The sequence below is a fragment of the Salvelinus fontinalis genome, chromosome 16 (genome assembly GCF_029448725.1).
Source record: "Salvelinus fontinalis isolate EN_2023a chromosome 16, ASM2944872v1, whole genome shotgun sequence".
Classification (NCBI taxonomy): Eukaryota; Metazoa; Chordata; class Actinopteri; order Salmoniformes; family Salmonidae; genus Salvelinus; species Salvelinus fontinalis.
This window is the reverse complement of record NC_074680.1, coordinates 10747414-10764320: the sequence shown is the minus strand read 5'-3', so window position 1 is coordinate 10764320 and position 16907 is coordinate 10747414. Positions and strand designations below refer to the sequence as shown.

General features: G+C 42.7%; 1 protein-coding gene across 2 annotated transcripts in view; it reads left to right on the top strand.

Annotated features, from left to right (window-relative positions):
- LOC129812637 (leucine zipper protein 1-like) overlaps window positions 1-14993 on the top strand; it is a 98077-nt gene extending 83084 nt beyond the window's left edge. For both annotated transcript variants that reach the window (XM_055864379.1, XM_055864378.1), the window contains exons 4-5: window positions 6026-6306; window positions 6534-14993. In XM_055864379.1, the coding sequence (XP_055720354.1) occupies window positions 6026-6265 (240 nt within the window). In that variant the 3' untranslated portion in view covers window positions 6266-6306; window positions 6534-14993. The remainder of the gene's footprint in view (window positions 1-6025; window positions 6307-6533) is intronic.
- Window positions 14994-16907: the final 1914 nt, after the last annotated feature.

The window sequence follows — 16907 nt, the reverse complement described above, 5'->3', positions numbered from 1 at the left end:
GCCCAGCTGTCGTTTTTGTCTCTGGAGTGCCTCTGCTAAGGATTTCTGAGATTTTCACTGTAAAAAAATAAATAAAAAGGGCTAAATCTTAGTGGCATTTCATTCTCCTTTTCACCTCATTTAACACCTGATTTACTAAACAAAAGGCACATCTCAATAGGTGGTCCAGGTATCCTCATGACATGGCACAAGTGGGGGGGTGGGACTGTTTTCTCTCTTTTGTTCTCTATCGCTCTGCTATTTTTTCCTCAAGCAAGGGTGAAGGCCAATTATTCCTTGAATGTCCTACTCGAAGTTTGCAGTTGTCTAAAAAATCTCAATTTTTGCTCGAAACATATATTTTTCCTTTAGTGTCTGTACTTTACTGTATTTATAATTGGGATATATCTTTTCAACAGGAAACGTTAACAAAATCACTGGAGGACATCTTGAAGCTAACAAAGGGGTATGGCACACACCCCCTCAATTAAAGCACTGTGTGTACCTACTTTGCTATTTGGAAAATATAGTCCAGATCTCACCAACTCTAGCTTTCTGGTGTGTCCACTTTGCATGAGAGTTCAGACACTCTTTTTCACTGACGCCGGGCCTAAAACTTCAAGCTTAGCATAGCAGTTCTCTGAGCCTGATTCCTGGTGCTGAAGTCAGCACAAAGAGAAAAGGGTGGGACAAAAAAGAGAGGGAGGATGAAAATGAAAAGACCTCAACAGGGAGGATTTTTGTTTTTTGTAAAAACCTCAAGGATCCCCCCCCTTGTAATTTTTGGTGCCAGAGCTTACCAACTGTGACCTGCCAACCGGTGTGCTATTCCTGACATAATTGAAGATGAGCATTGTTCAAAGGCACACCTCCGTGTAGCTGGCCTCCATTTGACTCCATTTCCCACAATGTAGTGCAGACAACTGGTGTCAGATATTTAGCTGCTTATTAAGCATGGCATGTAGTCTGGTCAATTATGTCTGAGAGAAGGCCGACTGTCTGACACGTTCACTTTTATTAAAACAGACACGAGAGACAAACTTGTTCACATTTACTGGTTGAATGTGAGTCAATCTGATATGTGCTGGCACGCACGCAGATAAGCATGCATTCAATTTAAATAAAATGTCAATTCACATGGCTATAATGCTTTTTAGAAATGTGTTTATTTAGTTGTTTTTTTAGCCCATAGATGTTATTTTTTTGTCACTCAAATATCACATGAACACCCCTGCTCTAGCCAAAAGGACCTCATTATCCCCCCAATGCCCCCTCATCCCCCCAATGCCCCCTCATCCCTATCAGCCTATTCATATTTATCTTCCATTGCGCATATCTTATGAAGGGGAAACGACAAACTTATTGATAAAGCTGTCATTGGAATGGTCTGTCTGGGCCGTTTTGTGTCTGCTTCATAGCTCATACTAGCTCAAATTATGCTTCTTTAATACAAGCACTAAGCAGGCATGACTAGATCTATGGGTCATCACACAACAGTGATGCTTGTTGTGGTTGTAGCCTCTGAACTGTACATGTCTGGGTCCAGCTAATTATGAGGGGTCTGGTCAGGGCTCCCTCTTTAACAAAGCTGCAGAAGTGTCATTGTCTAATCTGTTGGTTGGCCGGCGAGGCTCTGTTTGATACTGTGCAACTCAACTTACCCAGCTCCTCTCGCAGTCAAAACAAACACAGGGCTCCGATGCTAAGGTCACCAGCCCTCCACCAACCTTTTCATCTCCAGCCGAGCGAGACATTAAATAAATAACATGCCGGCAACACGGCCCTTAGATCTATAATTGCCCCTCGTTAGCCGTCAGTAGGGGGGGGGGGGGGGGTCTCCTCTTATGGTTTCTATTGCTCCTTAAGCAAGGGGGGAGGCTGACATCACATTTGACCATCAAACCAACTTCTTGAAGTTTGGGGTTGTCTAAAAAAAAAAGTAGCCACTATGTTGCTAAAAACATATATTTTTTTTACCCTTTTAGTGTATGTACTTTACTGTATTTATACTTGGGATATCCCCTTTATAACAGGAACAGTTAAAGAATCGCTGGAGGACGCCTTTAATGAAATCAGCCTAACACGTAAAACCAGCCTAACACCCCCCAAAAAAGGCCCTTTCAGCTTCCCGTACCTTTATGGGCTCTCTGCCCTCATCCCTACCTGAATGAGTCCCATTCATTTAACAGAGAGAGAGAGAGAGAGCCCTCAGGGTCATTTAACTCAAGTCAATTCCAGCACGTGAACTTAACATGGTCCAGTTCATTAATCTTAGCCCCTCCATCCATCCTCTTTCCCATTACTCACATTAGCCCTCCCTGATAGGATGAACTCTTTCCATGCAACCGACTTGTGCCTGAAGTGCAAAACCAGCTGTGTGCTCCTGATGAACTACCTAATTTGTTGTGATTTTTTTTTTTTGTGTTCCAATCACTCATTGTTGCCTCTGCACCCCTCCCAAAGGGAATATTGTTCCAAATCAACAGTGCTTGTTTCCAAAATGCCTCTCTCTGTTAACTTCACCAAAGGCAGTCGTCCTCTCTTATTCCAGTTGTGTAGTTAGTATTCGTTAGAAAAGGGCTTGAGGCATCATTGTAGTGTTTTTACAGTTACAATGAGCCATTGGTTGGGTGAAGGGCAATAGGATGGACAGGAATTGCGTTGTCAACTGTCATGGAGATGTGCATCTCAAGGTTAGGATATAGAAGGGAATTATAGTTGACCATCAAAACCACCATGGACATCTCTCTCATTTTGTCTATGCTAGGGCTGTCCCCGACTAAAATATATATATATATATCAGACAACTCAGCATCAGACATCTCAGTGCATATGTAGTTGATTTTATTAAAAACACATAGGGTCTGTCTATATATGGAAAATATATATATATTGGTCGTCCTTGTTTTAAAAGTATTTTTCCATATATAGACAGACCCTATGTGTTTTTAATAAAATCAACTACATATGCACTGAGTTGTCTGATGCTTTAAGCACACTATTTGATTAAAGATGAAATAATGAATTACTCTTTGGAACAGTGTAAACAACACTAAATAAATTATAAGTAATACCAGTCTATTCTGACAATAAAATGTAAAGCCTTTATTACACCATAGCAAAGATTAAAAACAGCAGAATCTGTGAAATTGCTTTCTGACATTTTGCCGTTGCATGAGGCTTGGTCCTCACGGAATCAGTAGGCTATTAAACAAACACTCAAACAGTCAACAGAAGCAGGATCTGTCTTATTTCTGTAGATATATATGGATGATTTATAAAGCCAGGCACATTTAACAGTTAGGCTATTGATTATAGACCTAATGAAGTTGCTTTCCTCTCCGAAAGTTTCTTAGACACGTAGGCTAAAGCAAGGGTTGTTTCCACGTCTCTGCTGCTGCTGCCATTGTTCTCAATCCCAATATGCTGGTTAACTTTGCTATTATGCACATAGCGACATAGGGAAAGGTGCCAATTCTACGGCGCACTGAAAAGTATGATTCAGGAGCGCCACCGTATCCAATGCGGGAGAAAACACATTTGTTGTAAAATAATATTAGATTTATTAGTGTTGCACAATTATTTTTACTGAAATTGTATATGGTTATATTATGTATCACTTGTCTTAGTGATGGACTGTGCCATCCCCGTGGCCTGGATTAGTCCACTGAGACAGGCGCGAATCAGACCGGTGTCTTGCGACTGCTCGACTAAAGAAATCTCGGTCGACCAAACCATTGACTAAATAGAGTCAGCCCTGGTCTATACAACAGCTCTGCTGTCCCAGGGTGATGGTTCATTTTATAAGGTTTGCTATATCAATGAGTGTTTAACAACAATGCACAGTAGCTCTGCCTATCATGAGGCCTATGAGGCCTAGGCCTATCATTGATCAGCCATCGTTTTTGCGTCCATTTTTCTATCAGTTGTTTTTCTAGAAATTGATGTTGATCCAGACGTTTTAACCTCTGCCTGTTATGACCTCTGTCAGGCTAACCCCACATAATCAATAGCTACTGAAGATTATAAGGGTCTCTGTGTGGTTTTAATGGCCAGTGGGAAAATGGCGACTGACTGCATACAGCCTCACTAACTCTCCATTCTCACCTCCAAGTACAGCACAGAACGTCAGTGTTGTTTTTTGCAGCCCACTGTAAAACCAAGAAACATCAGATGGTATGTGAATGGGCTGTGAACTTATGGTTGGCTGTGGACCATAGCTCGATCTGTCTGATTGCGATATGAAAACATCCTTTGTGTGAGTCAGTCAAACTCAGTGGCAACAAGGTGAAATGCGTGGCCCATGCTGTCATTCTGGTTGGTTTTTGCCCGACTTGACCTAAAAAGCCTGGAAAAACAATCTGCGCTGGAGTTAAACTTGGACGATTCCACGGAGTAGAGCTGGTTGGTGGTTTAAACATCAGACGAGATCCCAATGGCCTGTAAGAAAAGTGATTGAGAAATGGGTTCCACAAGGTATGTTAGAGCTATTAAAGTCTTCCCTGGGCAAAGACCTCAAAACATAAATTTTAATAAGTGGATTGAATTAAGGCTTCTCTGAAATGTATTACCTTGGGTGTAATGAGCATTGTCTGCTTGGAGACTAGCTTTGGCACACTTCGCTTCTAACATGGAACGTAAGTGATGTACTTCTGAAACGCAACCAAAATTAGACAGCTTTCATGTCAAAGCAATGGCTTGTTTTGCAAGGAATGTAATGCATGTAACACTCCATTTGTGTTGTCCTCGAGGTAAACTGTGTAGTTGGCCATGATTCTGTGCTGTAATATAATCCAAAACGTTTTCATGACTTCTGCCTGAAGGTGTGTTTTCAGAACTGAGTGATTTTCTGAGGCTTTATCAAAAGTCTGTTGTCTTAACTCAAGAAATACACCCCACCCAAACTTTTTCACTTTATCTCAAAACAAAAAGTGGGGCCAGATCTAGTTTTTTTTTGTTACAAAAAAAGATATATCAGCCCCCAATCATAAGGTATTTGAGTGAAGCGGGAACAAAGCAGGTTTGTGATGAGGGCTACAGCACTTGGCGTTCCCAGTACATTTCCTCTGCTCATGTGGCAGATCAAATTGCCTAACCAACATTTATAACGTTCCGACATTCCACAAGCAGAAATATTTTCTGAAATTAAAATTTAGTTATGGGAAAATGTCCCTAGTAGCTTCTGGGGTTTTTGCACTCATTGCCTTATTTAAGCCACTCAGCTGAAATACTTAAATAACCTATATTTGTAGGCCCATCCAACCCGGAATCTTTTTAATCATCTTTTTCTAGAATAAGGAGTCATCTCCACTATCCACAGGAAAATGTCAAGAGTTGCAGCTTCAATGGCTCAGAAAATAATCCTGTGGTTTGGTGTTGAAAACAATTTCCCCAAAAAGAACATGACCATTGTACATTTGGTGTTCATGAAGCATAATTTACATATGGTTACACTCAAAACACAGCATAACCCAACTCTTCAGCGGTAATGCTGTAGTCAATGCAGAATGTGCTCTGGTCATTTCTTCCCTTTGGGATGAATAGAACAGGAAGTTGCCATCTCTGCCCTGCCCGTTTGGCAGCCCCTCGCATTGTAACAGGCTTCTTGTCTGCCTGCCCGTCATCCCCAGGAGACGCAGAGCGGCCATTAAGGGCAATTAGCAACGTTCTGCTGCGGTAGGCAGGATGGGATTCCAGCGGCCTGTCATTAATTACAGTACTACAGCCTTTTTAAAACTGAAATCATAGGCCTTTGCTTTCAGACGTTTACTAACTGCACTGTCATCTCTCACTTTCCTAGAACAAGGTCATTGAGGTTGCGTGAAGGTATGCAAGCAAGTTTTATAGGGTGCTCATTTGCTAGTCGAGACCCATATAAATTATAAATTCCTCACGGGGGTGTCTTGTTTTCGGTCTAAGGTTTTTTTTTCTCCCTCTGTTTTGTGGCAAAATCCACAGTTGCAGCGGCTTGCCAAGGTTTCACTTCTCACAGACCGTTGAGTTAATGACCTATAAGTGTTTGTTGTTTCTGTTTCACTGCGACTAGGCTGCTGACAACACTAACCCCAGCTCTTGGTCACGGAGGACGAGGCCCGCGCCCGGTGACCTGGGTACCTACGAGAGGGAGAGAGTGAGGAGCTCCAGGCCTGACCTAGGGGCCAGCAGAGGAACGGGAACCACGGCTTCCAGACCAGAGCTGTGGTCCAGTAGGGGTCAGGCTGGCCATGCGGAGAGGATGACCGGGCGCGGCAATCGACCATGGAGCAACCGTCAGACCGACAACTAAACCGGCCAACCGTCTTAGTAGCTCCGCTTCATAATGTCCAGGTAGGATATTACATTTGACTTTTTTGACTATTACAACTACTGTATTTTTATGGTGGGAATCTTTTTAGAACTCCGTCAGAGGATAAAAATGTGACTCCAGACTGAGCCACTAGTGACTGCACTTCTTACTTTAATCAAAGGAAGTGTAAGTTTTACTCCTACTCGAATGACGCCGCCCAGCCCTCTCTTAGTATACGACTTGTGCACTCTTTTTTCCCCCCCCCCAGAGCTCTCCATGCCCCCAAACTGCCTGGAGCCCATCAACAAGGAGAAATGTACTGTATCAAGCATATCTAAATCCCCGAGCAACAGCAGTCGCAGCCATACAGAAGAATAAACAACTCTCAAGTCCCTGTCCAGCACCTACCCATGCTTCTCGGAGTGCAAAAACAAGATGGCCGCCCTCTGAAACCTTCAACCACACCCTTCCATTTGCACAGACACAACATCAGTTGTATTATAATATGCCCTTATACAGTATCGCTCTGGTGTGGACCTCACCACCAGTGAATGTATCCTCTTCCGCATCTTCTCCTACCAGATGTATTATAATGTATTCCTCAGACTCGACAAGGGAGAGATGATCACTTGGGTGACTGGGCCTAGAGGTGTGTGTGTGTGGGGGGGGGGGGAAGAGGAGAGACACAGGAAGGAAGGATTTGTTGTCTTTTGGAGTGGACCGTTACAAGACCTCACTTTGGAACTTCCCAGCGGAGCTCCTAAGCTGCACAAAGGATGTACCCATGTGACCAGAAACGGGGAGTGAATTACTTGGATTAAAAATAAATCTACTCTGATCTTTGACTTATTCAAACTTAATTTGGTGAGCGCGTTAGCCATGCATTTGCTTTATACCGACAACTAGAGAACGACCAATATGGGTTTAAGGGCGGGCCTATACTGATACTGATTTTTGGAGGTCAAGGAGGCCGATGGCCAATATTTTATGCCGATAATGAATATAATAGAATTTTAGCATTTTGATAAATTCCCAGAGACAGCCATAAATCAATTATACAATCATACAATCAATTTAACTTTTTTTTTTAACAATCTATCTACATAACATAATGGTAATCGTTGATTTGAAAGCTTAATTTCTTGATAAACTGGGTAAATCAAGATGGCATAGGCTTGCCTTCTTAGAATACAGGTAAAATCATACCCAATAAGACTGCATGCATTCAGGTTTTGAACTCGTTTGGGCTCATTTCAATGATCTATGGGTCTACAGATGACAATCTGTTTCCCTTCCATTTGGGACCATGTTAGCCTCAGGGTTGGGGAGTAACTGATTACATGTACCATGTACTTTTGAAAAACTTGATGATTACTTTTAAATTCAGCAGTTATGTTTGTGGGGAAAAACATAGTGTGATATCTTTCTATTTTTTCAATGACATTCAATGAGTCATTGAAAAAAGGTGCAAGTGTAAAGTTTGTTCCACTTGAGGGAGTCTGACCAGAAGTCAGAGACCACTATGATGACACACCAAATGTGTTTGATGGATCCTTTTTGTCTTCTTCGAATGCTTCTTAAGAGGAAAGTAATCCAAAATTAACTGAAAGTCATCCTATTATGTTACTGATTACGATTTTGGACAGGTAACATATTCCATTTAGAAAGTAGTCTACCAAACCCTGTTAGGCCTAGTGATCAACAAAATATTCGAAGTAGCCTATTGTCTTCTTTTATAAAGACATGCGCTGTCTCTTTAAAGGTGCTACACATAGGATTCTTCTGAATTGTTGCATTGTAATTACAGAAAATGTTCATAATATTATGGAACGATAGTGTTTCACAGTATTACTTATCCGCCAGTGTTGTGATTGGCTGTGATATTCGCCTAGTGATTTCTCCCGCCAGAGCGGCATCTGTTGTCAAAATGGGAAAGCTGTTTTGACTTTGGCTGTGTTATCTAGTGGAAAAGGGGTCAATCGGCCAATGTAGAAGTCGCTCCGTCATTTACCGGTTGTTAAAATTCTACACTGTTCGCTCAATTTCAGTTTGTGAGAAAACAAGCACTTCATTAACAGTGTAGGGCAGTGGTCACCAACCTTTTCTGAGTCGAGATCACTGAGTAAAAATGCAAGCCGAGATCTACCACTCTTTTTTTTTTAACATGACTTAAAAAAACGTAAGCCTTTGCAACATTAACCAGATAAAAATGGTTATGTAGCAATGAGGTTTGTGCAGTAGGCTATAGGCCCAATGCATTATCACTGCATATTGACTATGCTTGAATTGCCGTGCCAATGTTCTTCTCACTTTGTGATCATATATCTATAATTTCACTGGTAATAGATCATTTGTCGTATTACTTGAGAGGCTGAGTGAGCATACTTTTTTTTTACTGGACTGATTGCCTGCATCTATTGCTCAGTCTGAGGAGGGAGCGAGCAGCGGTGAGGTTGAACCTCACCCGACTCACCGTCCCTTCGCTCTCCCTCCCTCTGCTGTGAAAATGGGACACAGTCTTCCATCTGAGGGCGAAACTCAAGTCTCACTGCAGTATTTCTGCTTCATGCACTATTTCATGTTACTCCTATGACCAGAGAAAGTGAAATATTCCTTGATATTAAAAAAGACAAGCCACTAATAATAACAACGCAAGCTTTGCTATACTCATTTATTGCAGCAGCAGTGCTGGTTGTAGCGTGAGTGGAAGTAGGGAGAATGGGCATTTTATGGCTTATAAAAGTGTTGAACAGAGTGTTGACAGTGCTGAATAGCAACTTTAAACGTGAAATTACTCATAAAAACAGAAACTCTTTGATGTATTTGTTGAGTCTCTCTAGTCCATGGTTTGAAATGTTTTTTGAACTCTCACAGTATCAACTTTGCTTCTTTTTACAGTCTATTGCTCGAGGAAATAGTGCAGTGATCTGAGCTATCTGATTGGACATCGGTAGGCCTATAGGTGCACTTGAATTGCTTTCTGTGCCTGCCAGGGAGGTCGGAGTTCTACTTTCAGACACGTGGTTCAAAATGGGATAAATTTGCCTTCCCATCGCTAGGGCTGCTGAATCAGGTAAACTTACCGTCAACAGCGAGAAACCAATAAAAAAAAAAAAATAGGAACGCAAGGCTTTATCATTGTTTTTTTCCAGAAATGTTTGGTGATTGACTAGAAATGCTTGGAGATCAACCAGTCGCTCGCAATCGACCGGTTGGTGACCACTGGTGTAGGGAATCATTGTACCATCTAAATCGCTGTGAAATATCTTTTCAAAAACAAAAAAATATATTTTTACCAGCTGTTTGAAGCTGGTGGACGAAAACCAAAAGTTAAAGGTGTGAGAAGTAAAGTGTGAGCCTCCGCCTTGTTACGGGGAAATGGGATGCTGGGGAGGGGGAGATTTGTTTTGAATGCAGCCTAGTGCTGTTACAATTCACCTAGCGTCCACATGGGAGAAATTCGAGGTATAGCACCTTTTTTAAGAGAAAATACACCACTCGGGACTCATGTAGCCAGGCAGTTCGAGAGAAGAAACCACTGGCCACTCATGTAGTCATTTAGCAGTGAATTATTAACACCATTTTTGGTGACAACCAGCTTTGAAATGAGCATGTTTTGCTTTATGGTAGCTACCACAAGTAAAGTTCTATGGTAGTGAACTGACGTTAGCAAAGTTGTCTTTATGAACGCTAGCTATTGGTATGTTGCTTTGTAAAGTGCTGCAGTCTGTATGGACATTGTTTTGCCTAACAGTAAATTAACACTTTAAACATTTCTACATTCCATGTGGCATTATTCAAGTGTGCTAAATTTATATGCAGCATGAGTGGGTAGCTAGCAACCATCCCAGAGGTTCCTTGAGGACAGGCTAACTAGCAATGAGCGGTGCCGGCTTGCAGGAGTTTCACACGAGAGGCAAGTGCGCTGAGGCTTTAAAGGGGAAATCGGCTGATCCGATAGAATAGGAAAGGCTAATATCGGCACAAAATATTGTCCCGACCGACTATTGGTCGTTCTTTTTCCGACAACCATAGCATTTTTGCAGGGTATTATTTTGCACATTGTACACACACACACACACACACACACACACACACACACACACACACCTAAAGCCATTTTTAACCCACAAAACATGACTATCGTCCCAGAGAATGCATAATGTCGGCCTAAAAGAGGATTGAATGTAGGGCTTTGCGGAAGTTTGCATGTTTCTACGTACTGTATAAGAGGAGCATTTTGAAGTTATGTGCCTCCAGTGTCCCTGCATGCCCTCTGCTTTAAGAACAACAAAGATAAGGACCCTGTCATAGATGCACATTCTTATTTACTTATAGGCTGCATACAACATATCTCCTTCAACACCAGTACCTAAGCATTACGGAAGATGATAGCCAAGGACTTTGATCAAACCTTCAAATTTTCTCAGTCATTCACTCCCTGTTGCTCACCATCGTCACCCCCCCCCCCCCCCCCCCCCCCCCCCCCAACTGGAATTGTGGAATAGAGCGGATGGTCTGTTGGGACAAATGGCAGAAAAGAAGGTCCACCCCTTTTGTCTGCACTCGATGAATGATTGAATGCATATATTTTAGCTTGGGGGGGGGCATATACTGAATATTAGTCATCTGAGGACTGCTATTCCTAGGGTGCTTTGCTTCAACACACCTTCCTCCCTGGACTGGACACAGAATGGAGGCTCCGACTGGAACTGCTGACCTGGGTCGAGCTGTAAACTCTGCAGCGCTGCTGTGAACAGCCAATCAGGCACAGGAAGCAAGGCATTGGGCTCGTGTTGTCCAATCACCACAAGGAACAATCAGTCCAAATGTACGCGACTGGGTTCGCAGTGCGAATCGTCTCAACTCAACTTGTTTTTTTTTTTATGTAGAAATGTATTTTGTTTTAATATTGAAACTGGACTTTTTGTTGTTGGATAAGAGAGGGTTTGGTGTCACTCTGGCTAGAAATCATGGGGGTGCCATAGAAACACCCCCAGTCTAGTTTTGAGGTCTGATTCACACTACAATACTCATACAGGCAATACTCTGTGAACTCTAAACTCCCTAACTACAAACTCTGGTAGGAGGGTTACCATATCGCTCCAGGAATGGCAGCTGAACCTGAGAATGGCCTTTGCTTGTTGGCTTGGCTGTCATTGTAAAGCAAAAGAGCAAATTAATCTCCCCCTCAGATCCTATTGGAGAGTCACTGTATTATAATGCAATGACTAGGACGTTGGATCCGGAATGGGGTAATACAGGTGGTAATACGGTTCGTATCCTTCCACGGCCAGCTTGTTCACTAGTTCTCTTAGAGGTCTCGCCTGTCAGATCTCAAGTATACTATGCGGGATTGACCAGAGAGGTAGAAGTTTCCCCGTGATACTGGTCAGTTCTTGTAATTTAGCCTTACCTGTATAGTACCAGGCAACCAGCATTTTCACTGTAGCTTTCATATTTATTAATTATTTACTACAAAATGCATATACCTATTTTTCATTGTGACCTTTGCAGTTTGGTGATGGGGACCTATCATTTACAGGCCTTTAGATTTCATAGCGTATTGAGAATGGGAAATGGAAGAAGTCATCACACAGAATACAAAAATAATGACCACCAACCCTGAAATCACCACCTTGTATTCCCCTAACCCTGTGGAAATTGGAGGTGCAATTCCCCTCCTGCTAGCTAGCAATTTACTTGTTTACCTTTTTTAAATAATTATTCCTCCACTTACTGTCAATGCTGTGTGTGATAATCCTGCTCTAGAGTTATGAGAGAGAGAGTTTTAGTCAAGGTTTGTCTACTGGTTATTGTGTGGACAAGTATAATGAATGCTCATTACACATTTGCAAAGATTTTTACATTTGGAGAGAATATTTCATAGAAGAACATTTTCCAGAAAATACCAAGACCCTACAATCTTTTGAATTGAATAGTTTTGTTTTGGGGCTCATAAACAAATGTTCGCTGCCCAAAATGTTCTGCCTTTTCGATTCGCCTGTTAGAAGGGCTCCGGCTCAGCTCAGCATCATAAAGCATTAGTGTTGCCGTGTGGCCCCGGGCTTCTGGCCCGTCTGCGAACATGTGTTTAGTGCAAATGCACACCGCTTGATGCTGTTCAGAAGCCCTGGGCTGATGTGCCAAGGGCTACGTGATGACTTGGCCCCGCGACCAGTCCTCCTCGGTTACCAGCATGACGACTGCCAGCCGGCCACTCATTCCAAATCTGTATTTCCGACCTTGTCACTTCTGTCCTGCACAGTGGTTCTGAGAAGGGAAGAGTACAGTGGTTCCAGTTTCCCCCCTTTCTCTCCTCCTTCCCCTACCTCAAGAATGCCTCGATTCTTAATGCCCGTGATAAGCATTGCTAGTTCTGAGAGCCGTTTTACAGGCTGCCAAAGCTTGCCGGCAGACACTGATATACAGCTCCCGGGTAACCGATAGTTCGGAGGTCAAGGCTGGAGCTAATCGCGTCTTTCCCTTTGACTTTGGAGGGTTATAAATACTGGGGGGAAATCGAGACGATTTGGCAGCGGCCAGCACTAGCCCGAGACAGAGGCAGTCGATGGGTGTCCAGTCAAAACTGGCCCGCTCTGATGTGCCAAAATCCACATGCTAGTGGTTGTTGTCTATCATAGCCAAGGGATTTATGTATAATGCTCATATTAAAGTGTCTGTGCAGACTCTCGATGCGAATCACTCACTGGGGATATTTTGATTAGTAGGTAAATTAGCTAGTGAGCTTGAGCTCCTTTTTAAGAGGGTATGGATTTCGGAGGTCCGTGTCAAAGTTGAGCCCAGGCACGTGCACATCAACGGTCATTCACCTAGACGTACGTCGCCATGGGTCGGGTATCATCATATCATTGATCCTATGATGCAAGGCCAGCACCTCTTCCCCCACCATACAGTCTCCCCTGCCCCCCTACACTCCGAGGGGAGTCGGGGGGGGGGGGGGGGGGGGGGGTCCCAGGATGACAGCAGCTGTCGGAAACCATAGGTTTTATGTGCTCTCCAAGGGTCGTCCCGGAGATGGGCTTCAAAGAAAGACGTTTTTTAAAGGGCAAGGCTGAAACTCCATCCCCCCCCCAGCAGCAATGCACGTCCACTTCTCCCCTACATGGCCCCTGTGTACATGAACACTTCACCGTATTGTTACCATCACTGCTAAATGGCCTCGCTATGCACATCTAAGGGTTAGCAAGAGGAGTGGATGTGCGTTGAGGAGCTCTGATTTGGGGAAGAGGCAGGGGATGAGGATGTGTCATCAGCACCCCTTACCACAGAATGTCCTCAAGTGTAAACTGGGTATTAACAAATGTTGTTTTGGAGTCTTTCGAGAGTCCACAGGCAGCTGGAATTCAAAATAAGGTATTGCAGGATTTCAAAAGGGCAATGGTTCTGAAGAGCCAACCAAATGTCTCTGGGTATTGTAAATATCACAGATATTTTGTCTGCTCAGATTACTGCTGTATGGAGATTGTCAGATTAGGTATGATAGGAGAAAGTCGGAGAAATACGAGGTTTAGACAGAAAGAACCTCCACCATTTTGAGGTGAGAACAGAACGGTTAACACTCCTCATTCTGTAACTTCTTGTGTATAAACATCTGTTATTTACACGCCATTGTTTTTTCCTCTCTTACAAAGTAGCGGAGAATGTACTTAACGGAGGGAGGCCAGAGACCGGAAATGGCTCTTTGGAATGAGTTTGCATTGGTCCTCAAAGGCCTCCTTTGTAAGTGGAGGGTTCATGGTGTCAATGGACTTCAGAAACAGTAATCTGCACTTAACCAGCACTTAACTTAAGCCCCCTTTTGTCAAAAGTCACTTTTGCGCATGTCCCTGACAATTTTATTCCACTCTTTGTGATTATTTTTCTTTGCTGAATGTATGGTCATCAAAGGGTAGGGGGGGGAGATTTTTTTTTTTTTGCACCGGCCAGATTGAAATTGAAAAAGTTGCTTGGAGCAACAGCTCGTCCGATAGCATGAGGAGTTGTGGACTGTTATTGTACAAATTATAATGAAGTCCTTCATTATTTTTTTTTAACAATTGTGATGATTTCGTGAGGCATGGCACTCGATCACATCCGTGTCTTTGCCTTCTAACATTGTGCCAAAATCATTCCACAGTGTTTCCATTTCACAGTCTGTGAGACAGCGCCAGTGTTTTCCAAGATGGATACCCTGTCTCTTCGACTATTTGTGCTGAAATAAGGGGAAATATTCAATTTGAGGGTTTTTCTTTTGTTTTCCGCCATGTATTTTGTGTCAGTTTTGTAAAACAAAAGATGTCTTATTTTGGAAGCTGTATCGGATAGATTTTATTTAAGAAAATCTTGTAATTTTGTAAAGTGGGCCTTATTGAAATATATTTAGTATTTGTCCTCTTTGATTGTAAGGATGTAATTTTTGCTAGATACTGTATGCATCTTTCTCATTAATGCATTCCTGGAGAGTACTTTCCTCTTTTTGTTTTAGTGCGAGAGATGTCTCATGACCTTGAGCTATGAGATGGCAAGAGGAGAGAGACTTGTCAGAAGCCAGCCTTGTGTCATAGTCATTGAAGAATGAGAGTAATGTACATTTTATCAGGAGTGGGTCTGCTAGGAGTCAACAGTCTTAAGTCATTTGCCATGTGGCGTCCTGTTTTATTAGCGGTTCAGGAATCAGTCAGTCAGTCCAGGTTTTTTGCTACACTGACCCGCCCCCCCCCCCCCCCCCCCCTCCCCTCATAAATTCAGGGTTTGTTCATCTTGTGTGCTGTTTGCAAATGCTGCCAAAGAAAAAGATGTTCAGGCCTCAAGACACACACACACGCACACACTTATAAAGAACTGGATATTCTCCAACACACACCCACTCACACTCCCACACACACAGGGGAATTTTGGCCTGTACAATCAACTAGGGGAGTTGGAAGTCATGTTTTTATATTGCAGTGTGTTTATAAATGGATAGAAATGCTTCTTAAATGGGGGAGGGAACTGACAGATGTAACGAAGAGAGAAATGTATGTTATGAAATCAGATCAAAAAGGTTATTATGGGTGTCGCTGCGCCAAGCTTTTCTGTGTCAGTAATACACAGCAAACTGTGCGGGATGCTTTTCTGTCCTAGAGTAATAATACATTTGTGCATGTTTAACCTTCCCGCACTCTGCATGTAGGTCTCTCAAAGCTGCCAACTGTACAGCGGACTATGTATTCCAATCAAATAAAAAAGCAACTTGTTTGTAACCATGTTTTTGTGTCCGTGTCGACTTTGCACCTGTACTGTGTATGCCTCTGTGTTACGGGAAAGTGTAAAAGTCCACTCAAGTGTTTAGGTCTTTGTTTAAAGGCCTCTGCATGCTTGGATTTGACAGTGCCAGTCCCTAGCACATGTGAGTGCACTGCACGCGAGTGTGTTTGGGTGAGAGCAACAATTCCATTGCTTTTATATCACCTGCAATTGAGACTTGGCGAAAGAGAGGCTTTTGACAACGTGCAAGATAAGCAAACTAGCAGACAAATACATCAGGTGAGAGGTGGAAACCACAAACCCTTGTGGAATGCCCAGTCAGCACACTCACCTTGCTATTAAACAGCACTGCCTGGCTGTGAGAAGGCTAGGATTGTTCCCCGACAGTCTTGCATCAGGGTTATAGTGGTGCTGGTGGCTTGGATCAGTAACGTCAGCTGCAAACTTGATGGGTTGGCCTAGTTCAGACTAATGGGTAGCACTTTATCTTAATAGTCTGTAGCGCATCTACAGATGGACTATCAGTAACATTTCAACTATCTACTCACCTTTAATCGTGTCCTAACCATTAACTTAACCCTAACCTTAACAAGCAGTTGCTTATCAACAAATTTGATAGTCCATCTGTAGATGCTCATACTATTTGGACTATCCAAATGAGTGCATTTGACACAAGTTGTGATAGCATGGATATTTATGAGTTTGTCTGCACAAAAATGTTTTCATTTCATTGAAACGCCATATGAAGTGTTGACGGTAAATGCAGTCTTCGGGAACGAGGAAACATTGCCTTTAAATTTCAATCGCGCTGTAGCGTGGATCTTTAGTGCTACGGACTTAATCTAGCCCTAAATCAAGGCCCGTATCCGCAAAATATCTGAGTAGGATTGCTGATCAGGATCAGGACCCCACCAGTCGATATCGTATCAATTATGATCTGAAAGGCCAACCTGATCCTAGATCATCACTCCTACACTTTATGGATATGGACCCAGGGGTTAAAAGGTCTCATTCAAGGTCATAATTTGTCTAAAGGTCATGTCCTAGGGAGGGACTTGTGAATTTCTGAGCAGGTTTTCCTGAGTATTCTAGTATGTGTGAAGTCAAGCATGCAAAGAAATCACTCTATGCAAGTTGGTACAGAGAAAGAGAACTCCACTTCAACCACCAAATTTTGAATATGAAAACTTTAGCAGTTTAATTTAGTAAATATTGCTAAATTGTTAAAACAGGTTATGTTATGCGGATGTGACTGCAGGTGTTTCAAGTGGTTCCAGAACTAAAATGAACATAAGCTTACATGACTCTTGCAACATGTTAGTACCTGCCTTTTGGCATCTACTGCAATGTGATCTAAGGCTTTCCATAAATTCTATCATCCTGACTTGGGTTT